The sequence below is a fragment of the Vulpes vulpes genome, chromosome 10, assembly GCF_048418805.1.
Source record: "Vulpes vulpes isolate BD-2025 chromosome 10, VulVul3, whole genome shotgun sequence".
Taxonomy (NCBI): domain Eukaryota; kingdom Metazoa; phylum Chordata; class Mammalia; order Carnivora; family Canidae; genus Vulpes; species Vulpes vulpes.
Window position 1 is genome coordinate 59692852 of NC_132789.1, and position 15067 is coordinate 59707918.

The 15067-nt window shown below is 37.3% G+C and overlaps 1 protein-coding gene across 6 annotated transcripts in view; it reads left to right on the top strand.

Moving 5' to 3' along the window:
- SYT1 (synaptotagmin 1) overlaps positions 1-15067 on the top strand; it is a 531062-nt gene that overhangs the window by 434594 nt on the left and 81401 nt on the right. For all 6 annotated transcript variants that reach the window (XM_025992159.2, XM_025992158.2, XM_072724441.1 and 3 more), the window contains one exon: positions 1037-1154. In XM_025992159.2, the coding sequence (XP_025847944.1) occupies positions 1037-1154 (118 nt within the window). The remainder of the gene's footprint in view (positions 1-1036; positions 1155-15067) is intronic.

Genomic DNA, 15067 nt, shown 5'->3' on the forward strand with positions numbered 1-15067 from the left:
TTGTGAATGTTTCTTGGATCAGGATGACCATGAAACAACAGGAGGGGCTAAGAGATGCACTGTATTACTGCTTATTTCAATTTTCCAACATGCTGCTTAGATTTGTACAAATATTAGAATAAGGGGGAAAAGTTGGATCTCACTTGAAATGAGTAAGACTGAAAAACTTGTACTTGGTGCCTCTTGGCTACTAGGAATTTGGAGTTTCCCATTAACAATTCAGTCCAGGGGCACCCTCCTGGCTCAGTCGGCAGAGTGTGAGACTCCTGATCTCAGGGTTGTGAGTTCAAGCCCTATGTTGGGTATAACGTTTACTTAAAAATAAATGGAAGAGCTAAATCTTGAAAAAAAATTCAATCTAACACATATACCAATCCTTTCTCCAAAAATCTAAATATAAATTATTAGACATAATCCTATCTGAAATGTAAAAAGACAAAAATTTAGGTAGGTTGATTCTACTAAAGGAGTGTTAGGCTCTTTTCAAAACTATTTAATAAAGTCATGAAATTTTGCCAAGAGCGTTGCAGTGCTATTCAGAGTAGAGTTTCTAAAAAAGTCATCTCAGTCTCATTTCCTGAACTTTTGAATTATGGATATATTTTGATGAATGATAAAGTATAGATGAGCTATTTAAAACTGAAATGGGGGGGAACCCTGGGTGGCGCAGCGGTTTGGCGCCTGCCTTTGGCCCAGAGCACGATCCTGGAGACCCGGGATCGAATCCCACGTCAGGCTCCCGGTGCATGGAGCCTGCTTCTCCCTCTGCCTGTGTCTCTGCCTCTCTCTCTCTCTGTGCGTGTGTGACTATCATAAATAAATAAAAATTAAAAAAAAAAAAATAAAACTGAAATGGGTTACAATCACTCTTCATACCGCAGTGAATGAAAGACCACTGGGTAAAAGCCAATGAACCTAAGAGTTTTCACACTCTAATTGTCCTAATCCTCCTCCTGAGGAATTTGCCATGAATGTGTACAAACGACATTTACCTTTGTTCAAAAAGTTACTTATGGTCTCTTATTGGTTTTCACAGCAAGAGAAATTGGGCGATATTTGCTTCTCCCTTCGCTATGTCCCAACTGCTGGCAAGCTGACTGTTGTCATTCTGGAGGCAAAGAACCTGAAGAAGATGGACGTGGGTGGCTTATCTGGTAAGACTGATGTTTACTGGGCTTTTCTAAATGTGGTTTCATCATGGATATCAAATGCATAGCACACATGCTGCGACTCCCCACTCCTTATTGAGCACAGCTCCCTTTCCATGGAGAATTAGAAGTGGTCTCAGAACCCATCCCAACACAGTGCTCCAGAAGCCACTCTCAATTTATTGGAATTGACATAAAAGATGAAATTTATTTTCCCATTTCACAGCCAGAGTATCAATAACTAGTTCTACAGCATTGAAAGCTGGACTTTTTTTCTTCTCCTGTAAAAGGCAATGCCTATGATCATTGGTTTTTTTGTGAGGTGTTTTGTTTTTTTAACCAAAATTTACCCATGACGGGAAAATGGTATTTTAACTAAGACTTATTTATTAGGATTTTGATAGTCTAACATAATTTTTAGTAATGCTGTTCTATTAAAGATGCAGCATTTAAAATATAAGTAAACAAAATCTATTTGAGGATGGATTCCCCAAAGGAACACATTTATTTCTACAGTTTATGTTGGAGGTAGAGGAGACTTTTAGATTTAAAGTTCTATATAATCTAAACTTGTTTGTTTTTTTTTTTTTTAAAGTGTTCTCTTGCTCAAAAGCTAAGTCAACTGAAGGATTTCCACAACTGAATAGGAATTTTTAAAAATTTTCTCTTCTGTGTAATTATATTTTAATTATATAGTAAATTATTAAAGCATGAGAAATTTTCCTTATATGCCACAAGGTCATCATAAATAGACTACAGTTGTCATTGTTTGTGGCTGTAAATTAGAACCAATATTACTGGTTATTCAGTGCTTTCTCTAATAAAAATATTGCAAACTTCAAAAGGTCACCCTAATGCAGCATGGGTCATTTTATATTCTAGAATATAACAGCTCAAAAGTGTTAAAGCTCAGTTTCCACTTGCTGAACTACTAATTTGTCAACCAAATTCTGGTATTGAAGTTTATTTCTCTTTATAAATAAGTTGCCTGGGAAAGCTACACTAATTCATGTCACAAAGACCCCATTTAAAAACTTACTGTTTTCACTGCTTAAAGAATAACAGAGCAAATTTAAAGCAATGAGCAGTTTCCTCTAGAAATGTAAGGGAAAAAAATTTAATGTGCCTAAGATGCAAAATATATGCAGATATAAATGTATATGTGTATACACATACACCTTTTTTGATTCTGTCCACTAACAAGGCCTAGAAACAAAGACTGACCCAGGGGCAACCAGCATCCCTAGCACCAGATATGGCTTGAAAATATGCTTTCTCACTGAAAGAACCTGGTACTTATTGAAGAAATAGCAGGAAGTATACAGGCCTAGAACAGCTCATCTAACCAGAAAGCAGGGAAGCTACCAAAGAATACAAGGGTCATGTCAAAAGACTTGGAAGCCACCCCAAAGGTACTTTCACTGGCCAAAGCTGTGATCATTTGAGTGTCGGTAATCTAATAAATGTAGGGTATTCAAATCTAAAACAAAAAAGCATTTACTGTACAGAGAAAGTCTCAACTTTAAGAACAGTTCACTCCCAGATACTACTTAGTACCTGAGGTATGACTTCAGACAACTCTGACCTCTCTTTCCTTTGGTACAATGGCCAAATCCTATTCTACATGGTGTCTTGGTATCCTGCCTCTTGCGCTCCATTCCCAGCTCCCACGCCAACCACCACCTCATCGCCTGCGTCCAGTACCCCTAATCTTCCTTCCAATTCATCGTATTCCCTTAACAGAGTTCCAGAGGCAGCTTAACCATTGAAGCCAATGAAACCTCAGGGGCCCTCATTTGTTTTGTCTTCTTCCAGGGTCCTAGAAATGAGTTCCCATGATCCCTGGTATTTCAGCCACAATTTGTCAGTCACAGTCTGAGTCTCTGACTTCACAGCCATCATTCATCTCTTCTTGTTTATCAGCAACTGGATGGCTACAGGCATTTCTGAGATTTCGTTATGGGAATCTGGGTCTAGCAGAATACATGTAATGTAGCTTGTAATCACTTCCACACGTAGGCAGGTTACTGGGGGTGGGGCTACAGGGGGAGGAAGGGCTGCGGGAAGACTCCTACCACCCACTCTGCTTACACTGTGACATGAAAGGGGCAAGGCCAAAGGTCATATCTAATTTAGTATTCATCATTTCCTATGGATTTTTTCCTTCTTTATGTTCCTTTTTTTTTTTTCAAATGTCAAACTACATTTGCTAAAATGGCTAGTTATTTGAATCAAAGTGGCTGTTTTGCCAGGGTCTAAGATTATATTAGTTTCGGGATCTGTACACCCTGCGTCTACTCCTATACTGCAATTACCTGGAATGATTTTAAGGATATTTCAAAACTTCCAATCTCAAGGGATCCATTTGCCTGTGAAATTAAGTCAATCATTCAGGTCTACCTATCATAGATCCCTCCAGACTATCTCCCACTATATTTTTATACTTTAATCAAATTAGCACATAGTTCTTCAGACTGTATAATTTGCTGCCTCCATTATTTGCTTAAATAATTTCCTTCACCTGGAACTCTTCCTTCAAACAATGCCTAAATACTATCCATTTTTAGGCCAAGCTGATGTCTTATATTCTCCATTTGTTGAACAAATAGTGTCTCCCTACTTTGTTTTAGGCATTGTTCTTGGAATTAGATTTATATCAGTGGACAAAACGACTTAAGACCTTACCCTTGTGTAGCTTACATTTTAATTTGGGGAGACAGGGAACCAATAAATTAGCATCTAGCATGCCAGGAGATAAGTGCTATGGAAAAAGCAGTGCTTTTTGAAGTCTTTTCTGATCCATCCTGATAGAACACATCTTTCCCTTTTTTAAATGCCAACAGCAGTTTGTTTACACCCTTCAAACATCACCCTTCTCTCTCACTAGACTCTGCTCTGTATTTATATCTCCCACAATGCCCTCAGTGACTGGTAGCACTGAACATAGCTGCTGAATGAATAATGAATTATTTACAAAGGAGCTATGGCCTGGAAAAACAAGTCTTGCATTTCAAATCTGTCTAACCTACTTACCGTTAAAATAACTTTAAGCATTTGGATGGTCTATCTCAAAGTAATTTGACCTATGTCCGAGGAGATGAAAATTATATAATGAGATCATCCCAGGTAATTCAAATGTTTAACAACAGTTGCCAGAAATGGCTACTTACTTAGAACCAAAGTGGGCTGTTTTATTAGGGTTTGATTCCCACTCTACCACTACTGGCAATTTGACATTGAGCAAGTTATTTAGCCTTCTGAGCTGTAGTTGCATTATGTATAAAGTGGGAATAATAGGATTTTTTTTTATAAAGGTGCTGTGAGAAACAATGTACAGAAGTTGGCACACCTAAGTGCTCACTAAATATTCTTGTAATTATTTCTATTAGTGACTTTATGAAATCGTTGGCTAAATATGCAAAATATGAAAGCAACCAATGAACAGTTTAATCAATTACTTGACTGGGATAAAAGAAAAGTTTAATAGGATTGGCTGGTCAATTAAGGCAAAATGAGATTAGCAGTCCTATGTTTTACACAGATCAAACAGTGAATTAAGACAGGGTAATGAACTAAACAAGAAATATTGGGGGAAAAAAGAAAAACGTTAAATAATTTTTCTTACTACTCTACTGCAGGGTTTCTTTTCTACTATGTAAATTTAAAATGCATTGCATAAATATTTTGCTTCTATCATCTACCCAAATAGTAAATCATGCAAATTCCAACCCTTCTTATAGGACAAACTTGACTGGTCCATTCACATGTCTACAGTAGACCTTTGCACTTACATGCTTAATATTCCAATTCTCAAGTATTTGTGAGCAACAGCTAGAGTTTCTGAAGCTAGCTATTTGTATTAAAATCTTGAATCCTGCAGATTTCAAGACTGTCCTTCAGGAGTAAGTTGGTAGAGTAGAAAACAAGTCAGGTTTTTTTTTTTTTTTTTAAGATTTTATTTATTTATTCATGAGAGACACAGAGAGAGAGGCAGAGACATAGGCAGAGGGAGAAGCAGGCTCCATGCAGGGAGCCCGACGTGGGACTCGATCCCGGGTCCCCAAGATCACACCCTGGGCTGAGGGCAGACGCTCAACCACTGAGCCACCCAGACTGCCCACAAGTCAGGTTTTTTTTTGCCCCATACCTGGAGGAAAGGAAAAAGAAAAATCAAGCCTTCTGCCTAGTAACGACTTCCCAGTATCTTCACAGCCTCTTATACATCTGTGTGCTTAGAGTAAATTTCTCTTCAAATAAATGTTGTATTTTTTGTGAAAACTGGGGAAGACTATGAACACTGTATTAGTCCAGTTAGGCTGCTATACCAATTTCATAAGCCGAGTGTCTTCAATGGAAACTTATTTCTTATAGTCCAAGATCAAAGCACCAGCAGGTTCAGTGTTAGGTGAGAAACTGCTTCCTGGTTTATAGGTGGCTATCTTATTTTTGGGTCTTCACATGGCAGAAAAATGCAGCTTTCTGGGAACTCTTTTATAAGGGCACTAATCCTATTCATGAAGGCTTCACCTTCATAACGAAATCACTCCCCAAAGGGCCCACCTCCAAACACCATCACATCAGGCATTTGGTGTCAACATAGGAATTTTCGGAGGATGTTAGCATTCAGTCTGCAGCATAGAAGTCTAAGATATTGAAGGCATTAGAATAGTTGAAGATTCTCAAAGGTGTGAGGTTGTAGGTCTTGTATTTTTGAGCTATGTATTTTTTAAGATTCAAATCTACACCTGTGCAGACTCTCAAGTTACTCTCATGGAGTAAATATCTTGCTCCTAACTGAACCTCTTGTTCCTGTTTATGTTACAACAATTACTTGTCTCACATTTTGTTTTTGTTCGTTTTCTGTGGATGCATGTGAGTGTGCATGTGTGTGTGTTTGGAGGGGGGTTGTCATACCAGAAATTTAAAGATTTGTAATTACGGCTTAAATGAGAAAGTTCAAGACTAAGTTCATTTGGGCTTTCTATCACAAATCAAAAATTTTTTGGTCTTCTAAGGATATAGCTGTTTGAAGAAGAGAAGACCAAAGTTCTGAATCAGCAAAATGGAAGGAAATAGAGGCTTTTAAATTTCAATTACATTGAAACTTCTCAAAAAAATTTATTTTTCAGATTTAGGTTAACACTTAACTAATTATAACACTGTTATAGAACACTTTCTAGCATAGAAATCCTTTCCTAACTTGTTTTTTTCATGTGGTTTTCATGATAGACCTCTGAGGTACTTTCTGAATGTAATATTCTCAGAAAATTGGAGCTTAGAGGCATGAGATAATATACATAGATCGTCTTGCTCCATGTCTGACACATAGGAGCTGTTCAATACTGACAATTGCTTTTGACTTCACTGACCTTCAAAGTCAGCAGCTTGTAGATGGTATACCTGGGACCAAAGCCCAGATTCTTATTCCCAATGCAGAATGTCTCAAAGACCATTCCATTTCCCTCTTTCCCTGCAGCTGACTCATAGTCCTCTTGAAAATTTTCTGAGTGGTTTGTACAGCCAGAAACCATGGCAAATAGACAACAGTTAAGTCTGTCAATCCTGCCTCTTTGATATGGGCTGTATTCGCCTAAATTGTAAAGAAAACAACAAAAGCACATCGAGCATGTCAATAAAAAGGTGTTGGGAAAATACAGATGCAGAACCAAAGTCTCATAAACACCTATTCCAACAGTCTCCTGAAAGTCAAGGAGCGAGAGAGGTGGCTATGAGATGGCATCAGGTCAGAAACATCCTAAGGGATGGCTGGAGGAAATGTAGTTGAAAGCGCTCATCATCTTTCTCCCTTTTACTTTCCACCCCAAGCCCCACCCCTAGTTTCCTTCTGGTCACCCCCAGTCCTGTCTTTTTTTACTATGGAATTTACATTGTGTGAAGCAAAGGGTCAGGGCTGTAGGAGAGATTCCCCCTAAAGCATCTATGTCCCCCCAGGGGAAAAGGCAATGATAATTCATAAATGGCCACAATACTCAACGGAGATAAGGAAGAAAGGGGACTTGCGGTGGTAGAGGAGTCACCATCCCCATGTAGCACACTACTAGGATGTGGTTGAGCCAATTGAGACCTAAGCCAGTAAGATTTACCCTGCCTACGCCACCCAGCCCTCCATACGTTAATACATGTTAAGATACAATTTTCACACTGTTAAGATACAATTTTTAAATAGTTATGTCTTCTCATTTCTAGTGTTTTAGAAATAGAGTTTGAAATCACCTAGGAAAAAGCAACTCCCCCAACCTCAGGGAACCACTTGATTCCCCATAGAAACCAGGAATGAACAGAGGTAGGTCATTCTTTCAGGCATAGGTAGGTAGGTAGATAGAGTATCACATCACATGAAGAGATGATATCCTACCTACATAAGAATCACCCCATTGTAAATGTTAACATTTAGGATTTCAGGGACTACCTCAGACCAAGCTATAACTGAATATAAAGGGGGTGGGAACCTGGAAATTGTGTTTTTAAAGTCCTCCATTTATTCTCATGCACCTTAAATTTGAAAATAACACTTTATTGAAAGCATATAGAGTATTAGCGGAAGCCAGGCAGGAAATCATATGGCAGTATATAAATGTATCAAATCAACATGTAGTATACCTTAAACTTATACAATGTTATAGGTCAACTCTATCACAAGAAAAAAACTTAAGAAGAAAACTTAACTAGAGGCTTAAATGTTACATAACTTTAGTTGAGGTCCAGGCCAGCCAAAGTCCAAGTTAGAATTTTTTTCCTGGCCAGTGAGGTAAAATAGATACTTTGCCTTATATAATGGAATTTCCTTAAATAAGAAGTTCTATTTATTTTATCAGCCCAGTATCCTCTTTCTTGAGAAATACGTTGTCCACATGTCTAAATTATTGTCTTCTTCAGTCTGTTCTACTGAAAGATAAAAGCAGTAGATTGTTCCTTTATACATTTATGACCGCCACCCTTATCTGTCCTTTCCATCCATGCTGAAAGCATGACAAAGATAAACCACTCTGAACTCAAGTGATTTGAGCTAAAAGACACTAGGCTGGGACCTGAGCCAACAAATATAAAGTAGCAAAAACTTATTTGAGCCAATTAGATAGGGATATACAAATTAATTGGCCATGATATCAGGGTCAAGCAATTATATGCAAATAAACTAGCATTTTGAGCTAACAGGACAGGAATATGCATAATAAGTTGGCTGTGATGTCAAAAGTTTCACCCTAACTTTAGGCTTGAATGTTACAATATAAAGTTCCATGACACTTCAAAATGCTTAGTTATAATATTGATAAAATAATCTGAATCCCTAATATGTGAACAAATTGATCTAAGAAAAAAGAATGACATATCTTTAAACTGGACCATTACAGAAATTGAGTTATTAAAAGGGTTATATCAAAGCTTAATGCAAGTTGAGACCCAAACACAGTTCCAAAAAATGGACAGAAATGCTATGTCTGAAGGATTAACAGTGGTTTTGATAAAAGGAGAAGAGCAGATGTAGAGTGTGGGCTAGATTTGAAATCCAGAAATGAGAGATAGGCTGAAACATATTAGTACAGAACAGTTAACACAAAAATGCCTAAGTCAGTCCTTTAGCCAGCAGGTACATCTCCAATCATTTAACAAACATCATTTGAATACCCACTCTCTACCAGGCACTGTGCCCATCCTTGGGTACATAAGTAAAAATAACAGCAGACATTTACATAGCACAATGTGAGCCACTGTTCTAAACACTTTATATATGTTAACTGATTTAATCCCCATTACAATGCTAGGAGGTAAATATTATTTTTAATGTTACTTTATTAATGGAACTGAAGAGGTAAATAACTTTCCCAAGGTTACAGAATTAATTTTTGGCAGAGTTAGGATGTCAACCCAAGCAGTCTTCAGACTCCATGAATAAAACATGACTTCTAAGTCCTTATCCTTTCTCACCAGGTTCAACCTGGAGAACAGATGGCTGACTACATGCTACACTTTGAGCATAGTCAAAAATTCTACTCAATTCCATAATTCCTTGAAATCCAAACTAAAATTCCATCATGGAAGCCACTAATATAAATTAGTTGGTTGACTTTTTAACTAGTTTTTAGTTACTTGGACAGCAAAGACAGGATCAATGAGTACCTAAGACTGGACAACAAATATTAATAGATTTCTGGGCTAGAAGGACCATGTCTATTTCCTTCTTGTGTACAGATTGGTATGTTATTTTAGTAATTGAGTCTTTGCACACTAAAGAAGATGAGATACAAAACAGTGTAGTTTCAACTACATCACTGGTAGAGGTGTAAAGATGTTACACATTATGGAAGAAAATCCAAGTCTAAGGGATTTGAGTGCCTATTAGGTGGTAGAGAAAGACTAAAAAATTTTACCTACAGCTCAATTTTATCAAGGGTTGATTCTGGAAGACACTGTGTAATATTGCTGGGAGAATGGGGCAATATGATTTTATAATACAAAATCTTACTAACCCTTGTCAAGTGCTACGGAGTTCTATAAGTCAAAAATTAAATTTAAGTAACTCTGATGAAATTAGAATTGCAATTGACAGCTTACTAGGAAGATAGAGCTCAGCTGAAAAATCCACAGGAGAAAAAGTAGAAATAGTTTCAAAGAGGTTTGTACTAAGACATTTTTACCAGTCACCTTGAAACTCTCAATTTTGAAGGTAACAGAAATGCTTCCAGTCATTGAAATCTAAGATCAGAGAATAAATAAAAAGATCCTGCTAGGCTGAGTAAGACAAAGTATGTTAGATGAGCTTCAGTATTGGCAAGCTTAGAAAAAATACAGTGAAAACAAAGGGGAAAAAATCAAATTAGTAGAAAATAATAGGGTCAATAATAAAACAAGAAAAAAGTTACATAGAACCATCCACTGAAGACATTCACCTAGTACACAGCTACAACCAAACAGGCTTGGCATTGTCATGGAATTATTATAAATACAAGAGGGGAAAAAAATGCCCGTTGTCCCAGACTAAAGTTCACCCATGTGTGGAATACATGTAGTTATGGCCGCCCACCTTAGGAAAAATATGGATGGTGTTAGATGACCAATTGCCAGGGGAAGTGGATAAAACAGAGGGATGAAGGGGCTATATGTGAGGACAGGCTTAAAAGATTGGGACTTTGTAGTCTGGGAAAGGAAAGCTGAGCAGACATATGATTAAAGTCTGAAAATCGTGACAGGTAGAGCTAGGGTAATACCTACCTGTTTTCACATCCCACAATACTAGAATTAGCAAGGGACCTTGATGTTTGAAAGAGAACACATAAAAGGCGGGCCATTCAGAATGATCTCAAAGGCACCTTTCTACTCAAAAATTCTTTGTCAAATTTTCTTTGCAGCTGGGTAGTCCAAACCTGTTACTCTAGGATATGGAATACTTTGAGATAAATGTATAAACCTGCTTTGAGTGATAGGCTTAAGAAGGGACATCTCTAAATCTTTATTTGGTGTTATTGTCTTATAGGATCCCATGTGTTTCCATGAGTTTCCATGGGATCAGAAAAAGATCCCACAGCTGCATATCTCAGTAATCCAACCCAGAATGGCTATATTTGCATCCTTGAATTGGTCATTCTATTCTCTACTGTACATTAACTATACAAGAAAGGAATAAGGAAGTTTAGATTTTCTTTTTTATAAAAAAATTATTTATTTATTTATTCATGAGAGACACAGAGATAAGGCAGGGACACAGGCAGAGGGAGAAGCAGGCTCCTTGCAGGGACTCTGATGGGGGACTCGATCCCCAGACCCCGGGATCACGACCTGAGCCAAAGGCAGATGCTCAACCACTGAGCCACCCAGGTGCCCCAGGAAGGATTTTCAATAGGTAATTGTGTTGCCAGGATTAAAGCCCCAAAATATTCCTGTTTTTTAAACTACGTTTGGTGAGCCTCAAGAGATTTGATTATCCATATCTGATAGCATTTTTCTAATAAGGTTATGAAAAATATATAGCAAATATCTATACCATTTTTCTCTTTTATGAGGCTACCAGATTCCTTTTATGCCTACAACAGATGGCAAAAAATGGAAAATACTATCTAGTCTTAAACAATGACAACCATGCTCAAAGAAATAAATCTCAAAAACAATCGTTAAAAAAAAATTTGTACTTGATTCTTTTGGAAGTAGAAGTGACTACAATGTACTGTTTGTACATCATCCCTTAATCCTGTGTTCCTGATCTCCACTATAAATTAATCACTCTATTCCCTTCCCCCCCAACCTCTACAGTTTTGCCATCTGTTGCACCATGAGCTACTTGGAGAGCAGAGATAGTCTCTACTTACATTTGCCTTCTCAGAGGCTCTAGCACTCATATTAGGGGAACAGACCTCGATGTTCTCCAGCAATGTTCAACAACCAGTTATGAACTTGCAAATTCTGTCAATCTAACTGGTTATTTTGTCTTCGTCTTCTAATTGATCTGACTTATGTGTTTTCACTTAATGAAATTCTCTTGGCATTACATAGTTGCCATATAATAGAAATAGCTAAGCAATAAAATCAGAACAAAATGTAAGTGTTGAAATCTCAGCTATCATTTTCACATTTTTCTTCCTCATTCCCTCACTTCTCCAGTAGAAAACACACACACACACACACACACACACACACACACACACACAATGAAACAGACTATCTCCAGGGGATAAAGGAAGAGTGACCCAGAAATGTACACATCACTACAGTTATTTCTCAATGACAGACATAAAGACATTTTCCAGTGAAGAAGACAAAAATGGTCCACTAGTCACATCTTTTGCCCAGCATGAATAGATAAGGCAATGATTCATCATCTCACTTGTTCACTGCTCTATAGACTAACTCCTTACAAAAGAAGTCATGAGACCATAGCTGCTGGTTGCCTTTCTACATTGCTAATGACCCAACTTATGTTATATATCATTCTTAGTGATCCCTGGAAAACTAGGAGGCTTCTTATAATTTTTCTCTTCTATAAATAAATGATTTTATGTGTTTAAGAAATTAAGTTTTTAACTTGCAAATATGAAATCAGTAGGGACACTTGGGTGGCTCAGCAGTTGAGCATCTGCCTTCAGCCCAGGGCGTGATCCTGGGTCTTGGGATCAAGTCCCACGTTGGGCTCCCTGTTTGAAGCCTGCTTCTCCCTCTGCCTGTGTCTCTGTCTGTCTGTCTATCTCTCTCTCTCTCTCTCTGTTTCTCTCATAAATAAATAAAATCTTTAAGAGAAAATATGAAATAAGTATTATTAATATCCTCAGTGACTGCTTTTACTCAAAACTAAAGCAAATCAGTTGAGTAACTTAAGAAATACAGATTTCAAACTGACTTCAGCCAACAACATGACCATGTAATTAATTGTCCTCCATGAGCCAAAAGGATCTGAATATATATTTAGTGACAATATATTTGGTAGAATTACATATACACAGGGAACTGAGCTTTCGTAGGTATCGACCAATATTATAACTGCCATTTGTTCATAAGAACTTTCATATCCTAATTAAGGAAACAAATGCTTTCATGGATAGTACTATTAACAATATTTCCCTAGATTTTTAGTTTTAAAATAATAGAAAAGCTGAAGAGGGGCACCTGGGTGGCTCAGTTTAAGCATCTGCCTTCAGCTCAGGTCCCGATCCTGGGGTCCTGGGATCAAGCCCCTGCTCCCTGCTCTGACCGGGGAGCCTGCTTCAGTTTCTCTCTCTCCCTCTGCCTCGGCCCTTCCCCCTGCTTGCACTCTCTCTAGCTCTCTCTAATAAAAAAAAAATAAGTAAATAAGAAAAACTTAGGAAGTCAAAAGAACCCATAATTCTACAACTTACTTTAATGTGTGAGGTAAAAATAAGTCCCCCAACCAGTCCTTCTAATCCTTTCCCATTCAAAGATAGCTACCTGCCTCAAGGAAACAATTTGAAATTTCATCTCCAGATTTCCTTTTCTGCTTTATTCATTCACATGAATACGTGCATTTTACAAAAAATGGAATCATATCAAATATTCTCTAATATTTTTTCACCTAAAAATATAGAATGGATCCTTTGGGGTCAGTATGCAGAGAGATATACCATTACTTCTACTAGTTGCTTACCATCCCTTTGTTTGGATATATCATGATATACTTAGTAACCCCCTTATAAACATAATTTTAGGAGGAAAACTTAGAAAACTTCAAAGGACCTGAAGAACTTTAAAATAAATAGAATAACATGCTCCTGGACAGGAATATAATATAGCAATGATGTCAGTTCCTTCCAAATTAATATCAAATGCCATAAATGAAGGTAAGATAAGACAACTTTTGGGGATCCCTGGGTGGCTCAGCGGTTTAGCACCTGCCTTTGGCCCAGGGTGTGATCCTGGAGTCATGGGATCGAGTCCCATGTCGGGCTCCCTGCATGGAGCCTGCTTCTCCCTCTGCCTGTGTCTCTGCCTCTCTCTCTGTGCCTCTCATGAATAAATAAGTAAAATCTTAAAAAAAAAAAAAAAGGATGAGAAAACTTTCTTTTTTGGAAAAAAGCAGACAATGCATCAATACCCCTGTAATACAAACAGGTCCTACATCAACAATGGCAGAAAAAATGGGGGAAATTTCCCATTTTTAAAATGTTCTTGGAATTTCCTTGCTGCTGCTTCTACTACTGGCTCCTGTTGCCAAAAGCTAAAATACTACATTTATACAGTCTCATCATGCCTCTAAATAAGAAAGGATTTTAAAGTAAGATGCAATTACCCTCAGTTCAAAACCTAAAAATGTGTTGCTTAAAAAGACAACCTCAATTGATTGCAAAGAGTACAAAAAATAAATTAGGTCATTAGCTGGTAGATTTTCAGATTTTTATCATCAGCTATCTTTGCAGGAGTTTGAATCCATTAAAACACTCAATCCGGTGGCATTATTTTGATACCAAGTTGAAAGTGTCTGAGTCACTAAAAGAGAAGGTAAAAATGTATACCTTTACAAAAGTCAAAACCAACATTTAAGAGAATTTCTCAATTTCTACACTTTATAAAATTACTTAAACATTTGAAAGCTATGTATATTAAAGTTGCAACTTAAAGCATATATTTAGAAAATACTCTTTAAAAAAAAAACCTTAGTTTTTATAGTAACTTCTTTGCATGCAGTGAAAACATGATAAATGAAACTAGCTTAAAGAGCTTATTATATTACAGTAAAGCTGTAGTTTACTATAATTAGAAATCTATTTTAATCTTAACTGAAAGTTGTGTTCATATTTTATCTAAGAATTTCACTAAAATGTTTAAAAAATAGTTTAGTGGCAGAGATTTTAAAAGAGGCAGTGAATTGAATGCTTATGAATTATGCAAGTCTGAACTTTCATTTTAATAACTTCATTAAAATATAAAAACCTTAAAAGCCTCCCAACAGGAATTTAACTTTATAAAAATGCTTTATACGTGCCCTGACCTTGCCAAAAGGCATGCTTGAGGCAGAATTTAACCATTATTACAAGGCAAAGCCTAATAATAAATACCTATCTGAAAATGCCAGCATCTGTCCTTGCCTGCTTGGCTTCCAGTGGAGTTGCAACTCAGCCATAAACAGACCCTCTCCTGTGAGACAGCAGGATACAGCAGACAGGGAACAGCAACGAGCATTGGGAAACCTGGATCTGAAGCCGTTAACCTTTCTGATCCTGTCTGTTCACCTATACAATTGGGTATCAAGGACACCAGTGTTGTTGCCTAAGCAAATGAACTAATGTCGGGGGGAAACCAAGTTGACAGCACTGAATCAATGTTGATTATTTCTAAGCAAAAGACAGTTCTGGGTGAACTGTTTTTCTCACCCTATCCTGGCTCCTTAAAAAAATGTTCCTGTATGGCTAACATGAATGTTCCATGTGTTTAAAGAATGCATCTCCATCATTCAGATG